The sequence below is a fragment of the Ambystoma mexicanum genome, chromosome 13 (genome assembly GCF_040938575.1).
Source record: "Ambystoma mexicanum isolate Mex_15411 chromosome 13, UKY_AmexF1_1, whole genome shotgun sequence".
In the NCBI taxonomy this organism is placed as follows: domain Eukaryota; kingdom Metazoa; phylum Chordata; class Amphibia; order Caudata; family Ambystomatidae; genus Ambystoma; species Ambystoma mexicanum.
In genome coordinates this window covers 157,604,900-157,618,939 of record NC_090938.1, presented here as the reverse complement: position 1 = coordinate 157,618,939, position 14,040 = coordinate 157,604,900, and the positions used below count along the sequence as shown (strand labels likewise).

Genomic DNA, 14,040 nt, shown 5'->3' with positions numbered 1-14,040 from the left:
TTATACAGTAAAGTATTATCTGAAATATTGTCAATTTTAGAGATTAAGAAATCATTTAAATCACTATAGTGGTTTTCCCTTATGGGAATTACTTTCTGGGCGGTTTCTTGCTTCAAAATCTATATATAGCTTTCTCGGGATGTTTTCTGCCTTACTTATTAATTTTTGCATGAAATATGGTCAATGAATATGTTTTACTAGTATGTTTGTGTTTATTCATCCAGGCCTCAGATGAGGTTTGTTCCAGTGCAAATGGAATTTCAATAGTGCCATTTTTATTTCTTTTAGATTTGGAGTGTACCAAGGTGCTTGTGTTTTTGGTTGCGTCTATTTACAAGCTGCCATGGTGCAATATTGTCACATGATTTAATAAAAGATGAAAGTAGATTATCTGCAAAGTAAGTACGCGACAATCTGGATCCAATGTTAGCTGATATAATGTTTTCCTTAGTTGAGATTATATTAGTTTCTCTCTCTTTTGAGAAAAAGTTTTAAATGTAATGTTTACCGAAGAATTTGAAGAACATGGAACAGAGATTCCAAAGAATCTAATAACGATGTCAGACCAGGACACTGGAGATTTATTTTGAAATGTAATCACTAATTCTCCCCAAAATTCTTACTCTATACAGTGACCCTTCTGATGGCTGCCTCTACAGGGAGATTACTAAAACTGGGTGCTGAAAAGAGATTGCAGAAAATGTTTGAAAGTAGGACCATTTGTTAAACTCGACAAGGAGCATATGTTTTTTTTTTATAGATATGAATCATCTGACAGGAGCCAGTTTTCGAAATGTTCCAGTAGGGGTTTTACTAAGTAAGCCTGGTGGTCGATTCCACTGATTCTGCACATTCTAAATCATAAGGGGAGGTTCATTTTATATTTCTTTTTATAGATGAGACTGATGCCTTCCCCACTCCCAAATGGTCTAGTAGCCCAAGACATGCAATACTCAGAGGGAATAAAAGTATGGCACATGGCTTTTCCATCATCTTTCAGCCAGGTTTCTGTGATGAACTAATACTGCAAACCCGCATCTAAAGAAAGATCGAAAACTTCAGCTGCGAGAATGTATTGAAGGACTTAGTTTTTCCTCTTTTATACACCCTATTCCTTAATTTAGTTTTTTTCCTACTCTTCTTCCTTAGGTTCACGCATCTAGCATTTACTGCTTGTCTTGAAGAAGATTTGGTGTTGTTTTAATTATTCTGTGCATAACAGGACCACCAGTTCTGAAGTGTGTATCCGCAATGTTCTTAATTTATCTTCCGGAGAGTATCAACAGTTCTAGTGGCATCTTGCTGACAGAGGAAGAGTTCTTTGTTCATATCAGAATTGTAGGTCATTGTTTTGGGATTCAGTGTTTCTTCACATAGTTAACAGATCAGAAAGTAGGTGTCTCTGACAACTCAGTAATAACATTGATGGCGAAAAAAACTCTACCCAGAAATCCTTCCTGGACGAAACATGCAATCCTTCATGCAAGGTTTTAAGCATAACGTGCAAAATGTTGGTCAGACACTTACCACTACAAAGAGAGTTTGGAAAAATACAGACATCAACTTGTTCCAAACTTTGCACTCGCAAGCCTGTGGTTTAAGTCCTAAATATGTGCAGACTCTAACAGTACACATAACCATTTAGTCCTTACACTCTGCCATAACCATTTATTATTAAGAATAATGCTAGTAAAATAATGTCGTCTAAATTGATCATGACGCTTAAGTGCCTGGTTTTGTTAAAAAGAAATACTGTGTGATAACATGTCATAGATAAATAACTATCTAGCACTAAGTATTTCCTCTTAAATGTATGTTTTTACTGCCCAACCTAACACCTTCACAACCAAGCAAATTGTAATTATATGTAATGTATTACTATCACCATTACTCTTATTTGTGTCTTTTGGAAGTGCAGCCAAGTCTTGTAAGCTTGTAACTAAGTTTGTAACCAAGTGTATCCAACCTCTTAAGAGCCAGCGCCTAGTTGCCTTTGGGCTTTGTGCGCTTTATAAATGTACTAAATAAATAAATAGAATGTGATGAATTTGTCAGTGTTACCCTGTGTAAAACTGCACAGTGAAATTGGTGCATGTCACTGCACTCTCCATCCACACATGTGAGCGGCACTCTCTGAAATCAAGAATCACAGCTTTTAATTCACGAATGACTTTATTTGCTGGCCTAAATATACACTATTATTGAGTATTGTCAACATATTCCATAGATAAAAGTATATATGCATTTTCCCAAAAGAGTTGGCCACAGTGTAGAAATGGATCAGGGCTAAATAAAGATGTGATTCTGTGAAGGGTTCCTCTGCTCTGCTTCTGGGATCATCCGTCCACTGGAAAACAAGAGAAATAGTAATTGAGATGGACACAGGACTCCTTCTGGGATCTTGCTGGCTTAACCTGGTCCCCACTGGTGAAAGTCTTTCTTTTATCATAGATTCTTATCTGTCCTACGTAATGGAAACTTTTCATCAGAGAATTATCCCCGGTTCACCCGACTTTTGTGTGGTTTGGCGGTATTAGGCATATCTTTTCCTTGTTCTCAAACTCATTGTGATTTCTTTATGAAAAGGTTTCCCATATGAATGTTGCATGTACCCTCTTTATTCTGCGTAGCATGGTGACCCCACTTGGTGATACTTGTACTATCTCCAATTTGAATAAATAACTCTATGGCCACACTCACAAATCTCCAACACGCTCTTGCACCATTCCACCTGTAGCCCTTTTCTCCATTCGTTGCTTCATGAAGCTGATTGCTACTGTCCCCCCGAGCTGCCATACTGGCATGTTTCAAATCCAACAAAACGACATGCCTTCATCTGGGAATAAAAGGACTGCATGACCAGGGGAGTTGCTAGGTCTGGAAAAGACCTGGGGCTACTCTGATGTCGGAACTGTTAGGACTGGGGTCTAGCTAGTCTTTTGGCTGTAGCTCCTGAGATTCTATCCGGGGCTACAAACAAAAGATCAGGGGCTATAGCCCCCTTATCCCCCCCCTAGCAACGCCCCTGTGCATGACTGTACATATTCATGGATTATTGGAGACAGGCAAAATGGCTCGCTTTGCATGTGGAGTTGGGGAAGGGGCCCCAGCACCGCATTCCACTCCACCTAGCAACAGCTTCCCCTGAAACCTTGCCACTTTCAGATTCTGTGCCACCATAACCATTACACATCTCACTGCCACCCTTTTATAGCACTTAATGGTACCAGTCCTTGACTCAAAGAGTATATGATGAGTGGGACCTTAGATAAGAGCAATAACAAAATATGGCTAAAGTGCGCCATGAAGCCTTTGGGCGTGTGGGGCGATATATAAAGCACTAAATAATGAAATACAAATAATTATCATTGAGTTCTGTGCCTCAATTTATGGATGAGAGTCTTTTGAAACTGAAGGGATGGTTCTTGATGGGACAGTCTTGATGTTTCATGTGAGTGGGGCAGAAAGTGCCTTAAGCAAGAGACGTATGGTGACAATGTTGGCTGCCACTTCTGCCTTTATGCGCCTCCTTCCTTCTCCCTGAAAAGCTATTTAGAAACGGGTGCCATTTGACCTTATAGTGCCTAGACAGTTCTGAGACCTCGGGTGACCAATTTCCACTTCCCGCCTCCGCCTCCCATGGCTCCCAGGAGCTGCACTCTGCAATGGTTTCAACACTCTGCAGCCCAAACCCATCGCTGCCCCCTTCAGTGGGCTTATAACCAAACTCCCTTTAGAACCCTAGCCTTCTACAGCGCGCTCCAGAGTGTTGCGTGCTGATGTCAGGCAAAAGACTATGCATATGATGTAGGTCATGAGTACAAGAGTCAACCTGTAATATGGGATGTGTGTGCGTGGGGGAGTTGGTGAGCGTGGTGCAATCTGCAGTTCCGGAGGAAAAACCTGATGCAACACTAAACTCTATTCCCAATACTGGACTCAGCACCAGCGAGTGTGGAAGCTGGCACACCTTTATTTTAATATTGCCAGGTGCCTGTGCCATGATGTTCTCATGGTGGATGTGTGCAGGTCTTCTGGTTAGATGCACTAACATGGTGCCCGTCGCATTTTTATCATCGAGTTTTCCCTCAAATGTATGCAGGGGGTGGGTTAGGGTAATAAAAGGTAGAAGGGCTTGGAGGTGGGGGGGGGCTGCAGGGGTCTCCCCTCACATACATGTGCGACAAAATGTCCCAAAAGAAAAATAAAATTCCAATGAATTCTCCTGCGATGAAAAGAAAACTCGATGGAATCCCATAGATCTGGCCATTGTCCTTGCTTGCTTATAACATTGTGGAGAGGTCAGTTGAGGTCTACGGATTGGCATGGCCAATGTTGAATCAAAAAGGCTTCCCCCGTCTCTTCACATCTTGAAAACTGTCACAGAGGAGTATCCCAAACATTTCCCTTCATCAACGTTATATCACCAATTTCCATCAAGTCACCAGTGTCCCAAATAAACATAATATTGGATGACTCTTTCCTAGCCATGGATCTGGTATGAATCGGCCTCGCCTCGCTGCTTTTTCACATCCTTACCATTTTGGTGTTCTGGCAGCATCTCCTGCACAAGACCTTCCAGGGCCACGCGGTATTTCTCCATCTGGCGGGCACTAAGCCTCAGTCCAAACTCCACCGGTGCAGTCAGCTGTAGGAGAAATATCAGTGAGGCTTTAATAGGCCAGCCTTACGCATGGAGAGGAAATCATCGCATGAATGAGGCTGCCATGCTCTTGTATATATCTTATACATATTCATTATTTGAATGGCATAAGGAACACATTGATGCACATAAACCTTTACCAATGCATCAAACTAAATAGCAATAAATTTATGAAGATAAAACACAACAGTAATTATTTAAGAGGTCTCCTAAAGATAGTCAGATATTCCACTGCATTTCAGTCAAGAGTGTTACATTTCTTTGGTTTAGGAATCTTACACCAGTAAATGGAAGTCATCTTAGTATTGTGAGGACTTTAATTTTTCCTGTAAGGGAGCTATAGACCGCTGAATGGGGGGCTTAGATGTAATGTAACCTATATTAAATATTGATCCTCCATGGCGAGCAATTGAGATTCTCAAGGGTCCTGGGGATGCCATCAAAGCGTCTGGTTCCCAGACATGAAATCCCCATAGATGTTCAGCAAACGATTAGTCAAGAGTTGCTAACCTTACTGCTCATTGCTGGCACCACATACAGCCTGATTCTAATGAGTTATGACAGGGCAGGACCAAGTGAAAACTCTGTGTGTATGCAGCCTCATAGCCAAACAATAAGGAAGGTGCTGCAATCCTTTTTCTAAACCTTTCAAGCCATTTCTGACATGTGAAATACTAGCTGGAAATGCCTCCTTTGGCAAAGGGTGACTGTGTGATGGCCTCTGAGGAGTCAGGGACATTGCTGCACACTTGCATTGGGGTGGAGTCCTTTATGACCACAACCTTACGACCACACTATTTAGTGGGGGGGGAACCCTCAAAGGAAAACCTTCAATATTTAGATCTGTTAAGGGGTGGTCTAATCTTAGTGTGTTCCCTGCAGGTTATGCCATCCCATGATACTGATCGGGTGCACAGAGCAATTGGCAATTTGGTGTGCTGGTGGACACCATGGACGAAGCTGGTCTACTGAAGATTTTATTAGTTAATGAGGTTCAGGGAGGATTTTATTTTTCATCTTAAGGAATGTGTGTTTTTCTTTTCCTAATCATAAGTAGGCCTCGCATTCATCTGCGCCCACCAGTCTGCACTCAGTGCCTGTGTCTATATTAGGTACAATATTGTGCACATGTAATAATAGGCAGGACACATATTCCTGATTCAGAGCGTGTTGGAATACTGCTCTGAGTTTAGTGCACCAGAGTCTCCTGCTCTAGAAGTATTGTGGGAGACAGTTGTGAATATAGGACGGTCGCTCCATGAAGAATCTGGAAGTGTGTTTTAGGTCTGTGCCCACACTGTCCTAACCTACTCACTCCTTATGAGACGATGCCCTGACACCAAGACAAGGGCACTCTCTTCTAAGTATCAAATGCTAGAGCGCTGGTGGGCGTCTTCCTTTTGTTCCTGGCGACCATTCTGGAAAAAAGAATGACATTCTGCACAATCAACTAGCACATCCCAGCACTGGTGCGTGCCAACACAGAGTGTGTTTGTGCCATTCTTGTAGGTTGGGGGCGATAGTTCGAAACACCTGGAGTATCGCAGGCTCCAGACCCCTGCTCGAGAATAAACTCAACTCCTCAAAACAATGTTGAGGTGGGGATGGTCTCTATCAGGAGACGGTGCCTGCTTCACAACCACAGGGTGATACCTGCTGATGCACTTACTTCCCAATACCCTGTCTGGAGGGCAAAGCAAGTGAGAAGACCGTATGGGTACAATGTTTTGGTCGGGTATTCACAAATATCTGGGCACATGTTACAGACCCGGTCATAGCAGAGTGAGACAGGGTAAGGCCTTTGAATTTCCCACTGTTGGCGAGAAAGGCCTCGATTTTAGTGAGATTAAATCCTATTTCACCATGTGGATTAAATAAAATTTATGTTGTCACTGTTATCCCCATTTTTGGAGAAAGGGTAATTTTCTTTCTGGACTTCAAATATGTGTTTGTGAGTTATCACAAAAAAAGCTGGAAATTGCTCTTCTAGCTTAAAACATCTCCATATAGGAGAGGCCTCTATCATGATCTGCTGCGACTAGAAGCAGGCGATATGTCACCATCAGCGATTTTTTTAATTTACAGCTTTAGGCCATGAATGGGCAGCCCCTTTTGGGACCATTGGAGGGAAGGAGATTTTTCAGATGGATGTTTTGCAGAAAATAGACAGATTGAAAGGTGGAGATAGATAACACGATACAGAGCTGAGTCACCGGCTGGCAGTCACAGCAGATCCCAAAAGACTGGCTGGCAGGAAGGAAGTGAGGGCCTCAACTTGACCAGGTGGGTGTGTCCATTCAAGCTGGATGCAAGTATCAGATGGTCTTTGCACCGAGGACTAGTGTGTAGTAGAGCCTAAAGGTTGCTGTCTACCTGCTGAACCTTCTTGTGAAGGGGAAAGACTGGACTTCACTGGGTTCACAATCTTGCACTCTTACGCCACTAAATCTGAAACTCACTTAAATGGACACTCACTAGCTTTATAATATTTCCATTTTTATAACAATCATTTAAAGGTTTGCGTTTCAGGTGAGAGAAAAACAATCCAAGAAAAGCGGGTTACTGCGCAGGAGAAGTGCTCGCAGAATTGGTTGCAATTTTTTATGTGCATTTTGCTGCAAATACATGTGGGGTGGGCTTAGGGATATAATTAATGTAAGGGAGTTAAGAGGGGGATCTGCAGGGGTCTCCCCCGTATAAATATGCAGCAAAATGAAGGTGTCAAAAAAATAATTCGACCAATTCTGCTACAACCAAATAGATTCGATGGAATGAACCTAAACCAGAAGTTCCTGACCGCAGTCCTTGGTGTGTTTCATGTAGAAGGAAGCACTGACATTTGAAGTCTACATATTTGCGAGTTATTATAATTTTTTGGGGGAAACTATTTTCAGGTGGAAAGACTGCAAACTTAACCTGATTTGCCTGGTGGAAGGCAACTGATTAGCGTGTTGGGTCCAATTCATAAAGATTTGCAGAGAAGCAATTGCAGAGATACCTCTGAGAATCTCAGATGTGCACGTTCACCCTTAAAACGGATTCAGAAATCCCTAAACCTAAGAACACGTGGAGCGGCCGGGAGAGGACCTTGATCAAACCTGTGTGAATCATATTTACAGATAAGCATATCAAGGATGCACCAGGTATCTCCAGATTTGACTCACTTCTTGCACCTGCTAATCGGCTATAGGTGAGCAGGTGCAAAGTTGACATATTTAATAAGGATTTGTGCTATTTTGTGCACATACTTGGTGCGTTGCCCATCTATTGTTGCTTCCAGTTACTGAACACATTTTGAACTAGGCCCTAAATTACAATTGTAAGTCAATTACCCTGCAAGCTATCATAATGGGAAAATTCACAAATATAATTTTATTTCTTTTTTTTTTCTAATGAATGACTTCCTTTTGTAATTTTGGTGCATCGGCTGGTGTTCAGTGCATGCTTTTTAAAAGTGAATGTAGCCACTTAAAGATAGCTGGATGGATGCACCCGCCGTCATTTATCAATCCAAATTTTTCAGGATTGGCTGAATGTACCATTTCTAGGCTTTCATTTGATTATAGCCAATGCATTTTTCCTCTCGCACTCCGCGCTTTGGAATTAGCCAAATGCGCGGCCACATTCACATGTACATCTGCTTTCACAAACAACTCGAATTACACTTTGGACAACACTTCTGCCATAAGAATTTTGCTACCGTTTACGACAAACAATTGAACTGTAGCTACACACATGACTGACTATCCTATTACACACCCTCTCCAGCTTATTTCCCTAGTGTACCTCTCTCCACCCCTACACATTAGACGTGGGTGACTACCAGGAACTGTCATGAACCGTCGTCTGCGCCCCTTCTGAACTTCCTTGTCCCTGACCCATAGGGAATTGAATACGGTGATCCTTCCAACATGGCCGCTTGAAACGGAATGCTGCTGGCTAGTCTCTACGTTCCACGCTGTACGCTCTTCAAAACAGCCACGCTCCCGCGGCTCTGCGCGTCTCAATGCTACCGCTTGCTGTAGTCGTACGTGTGTTGCCGGAGTTCGCTCGGGGCGTTCCTCTGATTCCTGGTTATCGGTTCCTTGAATCCCTCTTCCTTCCTCCCATTCCTCTACCTTACCTCCAAACTTCCTGGAGTTTTCTTCTGCGCTCGGGGACGGCGTTCCGTGCCTCCGAGTGTGAACCTCTTTCCTTACTGGTATTCACCCTGGATTTCAAAACATTCCCGGAAGCTAGATAGCGAACCTCACGCTGGAATCCGAGGGCCAGCGCTCGGGTTTGTACAAATCCCGGACCGTGAGAAAGAAGGCATCACAGAAGGTCGCAAGCAAACAACAAAAGCAGGTGCGAAGGGGAGAGACTTGTGACAGGTACTCGCCCAAGCCATCATAACCTTTAATGGCCATTATGCGCACATGCATACTAGCACCTTCTAACGTTCCCATCCCTCGGTCTCTCCGAGGCAGTGCCGGATTATCCATCAGGCCAAGTGGGCACCAGCCTATGGGCCCCACTCCTTTTAAGGGCCCCATGACATCGGATCAAAATAAAGCATGCCAGAAAGATTTTAAATGTATTAGATCATTCGCGAGGGGGGCCTTGACATTTCAACTGCCTAGGTTCCCCCACGGTTTTAATCCGGGACTGCTCTGAGGGCGTTCAACCTACAGTGCGTTGGGACCATACCAATGGTGAAAGGCGCTATGCAAATGAGGCAAATTTAATTAAATTAAATATTCACAGGCATCTTCAGCTCCACTGTACATCTTTGTGAATCAGGCCCTTCGTATTTATAAAAGCTCCAGCTAATAGGGAGCGATTTTGCAGCATGATAGTCTGTTGGTTACTGCCACATCAACACATCTTGCGACAACTCTGCAGCAAGTAGTATCTCCAAAATTAAGTTTGAAAGTAAATTATGGACACACACAAGCACATGCATATGTGTGATTATGACGTGCACACGTGCACACAAACACACCTCTCCCATCTCAATGAGACCAATGTTTAAACATTATGCAATTTACAGGGAACTCACACATTGTCACTGCTGCTTTTGGAGTCGTTTTCGGATTTTGGAAATGTCGGCATGGGGAAACAATTTGTAGATCTGCGTATTGTGTGAGGTTTGAGAAGAACTATGCACCCAGAACCCCACAGCAGTGCTGAGCGACAATGGGGTGAAGTTTGAATGACAAATGCCATCTTTAAATCCCTGATGTCCTTTTCAGAGCTAAAAATCTAGGTATTTTATGACAAACATTGTCTGAATGTGATCGCTCGAAAATGATGGTGCCATTTAGGTCCTGGAAGGTCCTTTTCAGTGCAGAACTGGTTAGTTGAAAGCTCCACTCACTAGTCTCTCCCTTTGTTTCTGCAGAGCCTGGACAAGGGCCATTAAGCAAGCTTGGGCAGGCACCTAGGATGCCTCAAGCAGCGGAATGCCACATTATCCATGGAAACAGCAAGGGTTGTCCCTGCTCCACCATCCCTGAGGGCAAAACCATTTCTGCTTTACCTCGAACGCCAAATATCCGTCCATCAAGCTCTGAAATAACTGCGCTCTTCATTAGTAATTGAGAAGTCTTTTTGTACTTTTAACCATTATTTCTTTCCGGAAAGAGAAGTTTCATTTCTCAACATTTTTTCATTAAAAAATGTTTTTCCATGTTGACGTCACAGTAATCTCAAGACCAAAGAAGCTGTAGGAAATGAGAGCGATGTTTCTTTAGAAGTGTACACTTTCTTTTCAACTATTTTACACTCTAATTTTCAAATTTGAGGTCTGGTATTTTTGTGTACTGCAGCGCTAATCCACTGCCTGGGCCCTAAACTCTCAAATGCTCCTTTATATTAATGTGCGCGTCCCTGATTCATCAGCCAACATCCCAAACCTACAGTGAGAAGGGCTTTCAGCCATAGTTAGAATGCTAATTTATTCAGTATCAACACTTTATGGGTAAGGCTGTTTGCAACTTGTGCACTTATCTCATGTTCTTACGAGGCCCCTTTATTATTGCACACATTAGAATGGCAGGTGACCACAAGTCTCACCAAGTCAATTTAATAGGGGGATGTCTGGAACGGTTCTAAAAGGGCGATGTTGCTGTCCTAACGTGTTGGGGATCTACTTGAGGAAGATGTTGAACCCAAGCAAACCCTGTTCAAGCAGTGGGCGCTTTGGAAGTGTCAGGTGTGGCTGGCTGGCATCCAGTTTGGGGTGGAATAGATAGGGGATTGCGGGCAGAGGAAGGACGGGTCGATATAGGAGCGTCTCCTTTACCTTGATGATTTCATCCTCCTGCAGGTTCTCGTAGCTGGAGAGATCTGCAACGTCGCCCTCTTCAGATCTCACTGACTTCTTCATAGCGTTGTTCCTCATCTTTTCCTGCAAAGACACGTGGGAGAGTGACAATAACAGGAACTTTATGGATATCAGAAGACAACATCCCTAGAGGGCAGAGAAGCTATGAGCAAGATCCATGCCTTGAAGGCAGCCTTCCCACCTTGGTAGAAGAGCTATGAGCCTCTCATTAGAGCAGGAACCTTTCCTTATTGGTCAGAGGGTATCCAGTGCCAATCTTCTTTGTACCTAAGGATCCTTTGGCCCTCATTACAAGTCAGGCGTTAAGGGTTTAACGGCGCCTTCGGCGCCGTTAACCCTTAATGCCTGATTCACACTTTAACGCCTGCTTTTTGCAGGCGTTAAAGTCCGAGACGCTAAGCGACCTTGGTGCTAATTACGGCACCATAATTTACGGTGCCGTAATTAGCGCCTTCCCCATCCCCATTATGTCCTATGGGGCAAAAATGGGAATGGGGAAGGGCAAATGGTGAATGGGGAATTACCGACCCACTCACCTTGGAATGGGGCGGTTATTCCGCCATCCACCATGGCGGAATCCGGCATGGACCATGGTGCTAATAGCTAATAGCACCATGGTCCACCGCCTGACTTGTAATGAGGGCCTTTGTCTTTGTTACAAGACACAGGGATGCATATCTTCCCTCACTAGGCTCAGGATATGTGACTAGGAATCACATCTTGGTTCATCCAGCACTCCTAATTGGGCACAGACATGATCCATAACCAATACACACAGGAAAAGATGGGGCTCTTTCATGAGTACAAGAACTACAAGTAGAAATTACACCCATGGATACATTACCCTTTAGTAGGCTCAGATTATCTGAATGAGATTCGCATCTTGGTGGATCCAGTAATCCTTATTGGACACCACGATGGGCCATGATCCATATGCCCAAGAGAATTTGGGACCTTTTTTATAACTTTAAGCACTATAAGTAGAAGTTACACCTGGGGTTTCATATCCTTTACTAGGCTTAGGTTATCTGAATGGGATTCACATCTTGGTGGATCCAGCACTACTTATTGGGCACAGACAGGCCATGATCAACACACCCAGGAGAAGATGGGGCTCTTTCATGAGGACAAGATCTACAAGTAGAAGTGACACCCAGGGATACATATCCTTTACTAGGCTTAGGCTATCGGAATGGGATTCACATCTTGGTTGATCAAGCAGTCTTTATTGGGCACAGACATAGGCCATGATCAACACACCCAGGGGAAGACAGAACTCTTTGATGAACAGAAGAACTCTCCCCAGAAGTTACACCAATGGGGATCCTCCCATACTTGGAACAGGCGATAGGAAGTGGAGCCACATTGCAGGGATGTGGGATTCCTGAGAAGCAATCACCCTAAAGGAAAACTTCTTTCCTTACAGTGCACTATCACACCCAGGAGTCATCACATACCTTACCAAGGAGGGACGTCACAACCACACACCCATGGAAGAGAGCATCTTTGACTGCATCAGGAATTAGGGCATAAGACCCTGCGGAAGATAATGCTCCCTTCTGCGCACATTTGATTCGCTCTTTAATCATGAGCATCAAACCCATTGTTGCCACACTCCATTGCTAACACTGTTGTCCCTGTACAGTGCAGCACCTGTAACACTGCCCACAATGTGCACAATACCCCTCACTGACACTGCTAACACCAACCAATATACTCACTATTAACGCCTTTGTCTACAGTATACACACTTCTGACACAGCCCAGATCAGGGCTGTGCAGTCTATTCACTGCTAACACTGCTCTTGCTGGAGGTATATGAACTACAAAAACCTGAAAAATGCTTGCAGCTAACACTGATAGAAAAGCACCCTGCACTGATCACTGCTACAATTGCCCGTTTTCTATTTTACCCATTGCTAACACTGCTAGACCATTACAGTACACTACCTGCTACACTGCCTACCAAAATATTCACAGTAACCACTACCTACACTGCGAGCACAATACTAGAGTACCACTGCAATACTGGAACCACTTATGAACTGCAAATACGAGCTGCCCTGTGCAGTATACTTGCCGCTAACAGTGGCAGCACTCACCGCTGAACTATGGACCCCTGGGTAATAATACCAGTCCTTTGCTTTATATCCATTGCTAACACTGATAGCCTGTACACTTGACTCACTGTCCACACTGTCAGCCCTGTTACATATGAGCACTTATAACACTGCTGGCCCTGCCAGTATCCTCTTTCGCAGCGCCAGCACTGCCAGCCACGATCAGTGTACACATTGCTCACTCTGCCAGAAACTAAACAGTGCCCCCAATGCGAACAATGCTATCATTGTCCTGAAAAGTGTGGCCTGCCCTTTACAGTGGAATTGCTTCACACACTGCCTGTTCTGTATATGCCCTGCAAACACCCCCAGTTCTCGGTAGAATGCTCACTGCTAAAAACCTCCGCACTGAAAAGTAATCCCTGTAGTAGATCTCTCAGCCCTTGGCCTAGCATCTGAAAGCATGAGTCCTTGACACCAAACTCGTGTCTATTATGCACCCTGGTGGCACTGCCAGCCCTGTACAGTATACCCACTGCTGACACTGCCAGCCCTGTACCTGCTCACTGCCCACACTGCAGCCAGGGCCCCTTATATATTTAAATGCCAGATCACCATCACTCGGGCTCACCTGCATCCTCATGGACTCACCTGCATCCTCATGGACTCGCTGATGGTGAAGATGGGCAGGAAGCCCTGGGCCTGCTCGGCTAGCATGGCGACCAGGTAGGCTGCCAGCAGAACAGACACCACCTTCCTGGAGACCATGATGGATCTGCTGTAGAGTGTGGATGTGGGCAAGTGGACTGTCCCTCTGGCTACCTTCTCACCCTCTACCACACTCTCTGTTTTGCTGCCACTTTCTTTGCTTCTCGGGAGCTCTATAGGTCGCCTGCTCTGTCTCTCTGTGGCCGACTCTGCTCTCTGCAGCCCTTATATCCCAGAGCACTGGGTGATTAATAGCCCTTGACCTTTGGCGACAGCCCTTC

The 14,040-nt window shown here is 44.3% G+C and overlaps 1 protein-coding gene across 1 annotated transcript; it reads right to left on the bottom strand.

The window, feature by feature from the left end:
• Nucleotides 1-2,166: 2,166 nt before the first annotated feature.
• On the bottom strand, nt 2,167-13,945 carry LOC138520096 (promotilin-like). Its single transcript, XM_069632609.1, has 4 exons — nt 13,703-13,945; nt 10,950-11,054; nt 4,540-4,648; nt 2,167-2,347 (listed from the first exon to the last, which is right to left on the bottom strand). Exons 1-4 carry the CDS (start codon nt 13,817-13,819, stop codon nt 2,337-2,339), a joined length of 342 nt encoding a protein of 113 aa, XP_069488710.1. The 5' UTR covers nt 13,820-13,945; the 3' UTR covers nt 2,167-2,336.
• Between the last annotated feature and the right edge of the window lie 95 nt (nt 13,946-14,040).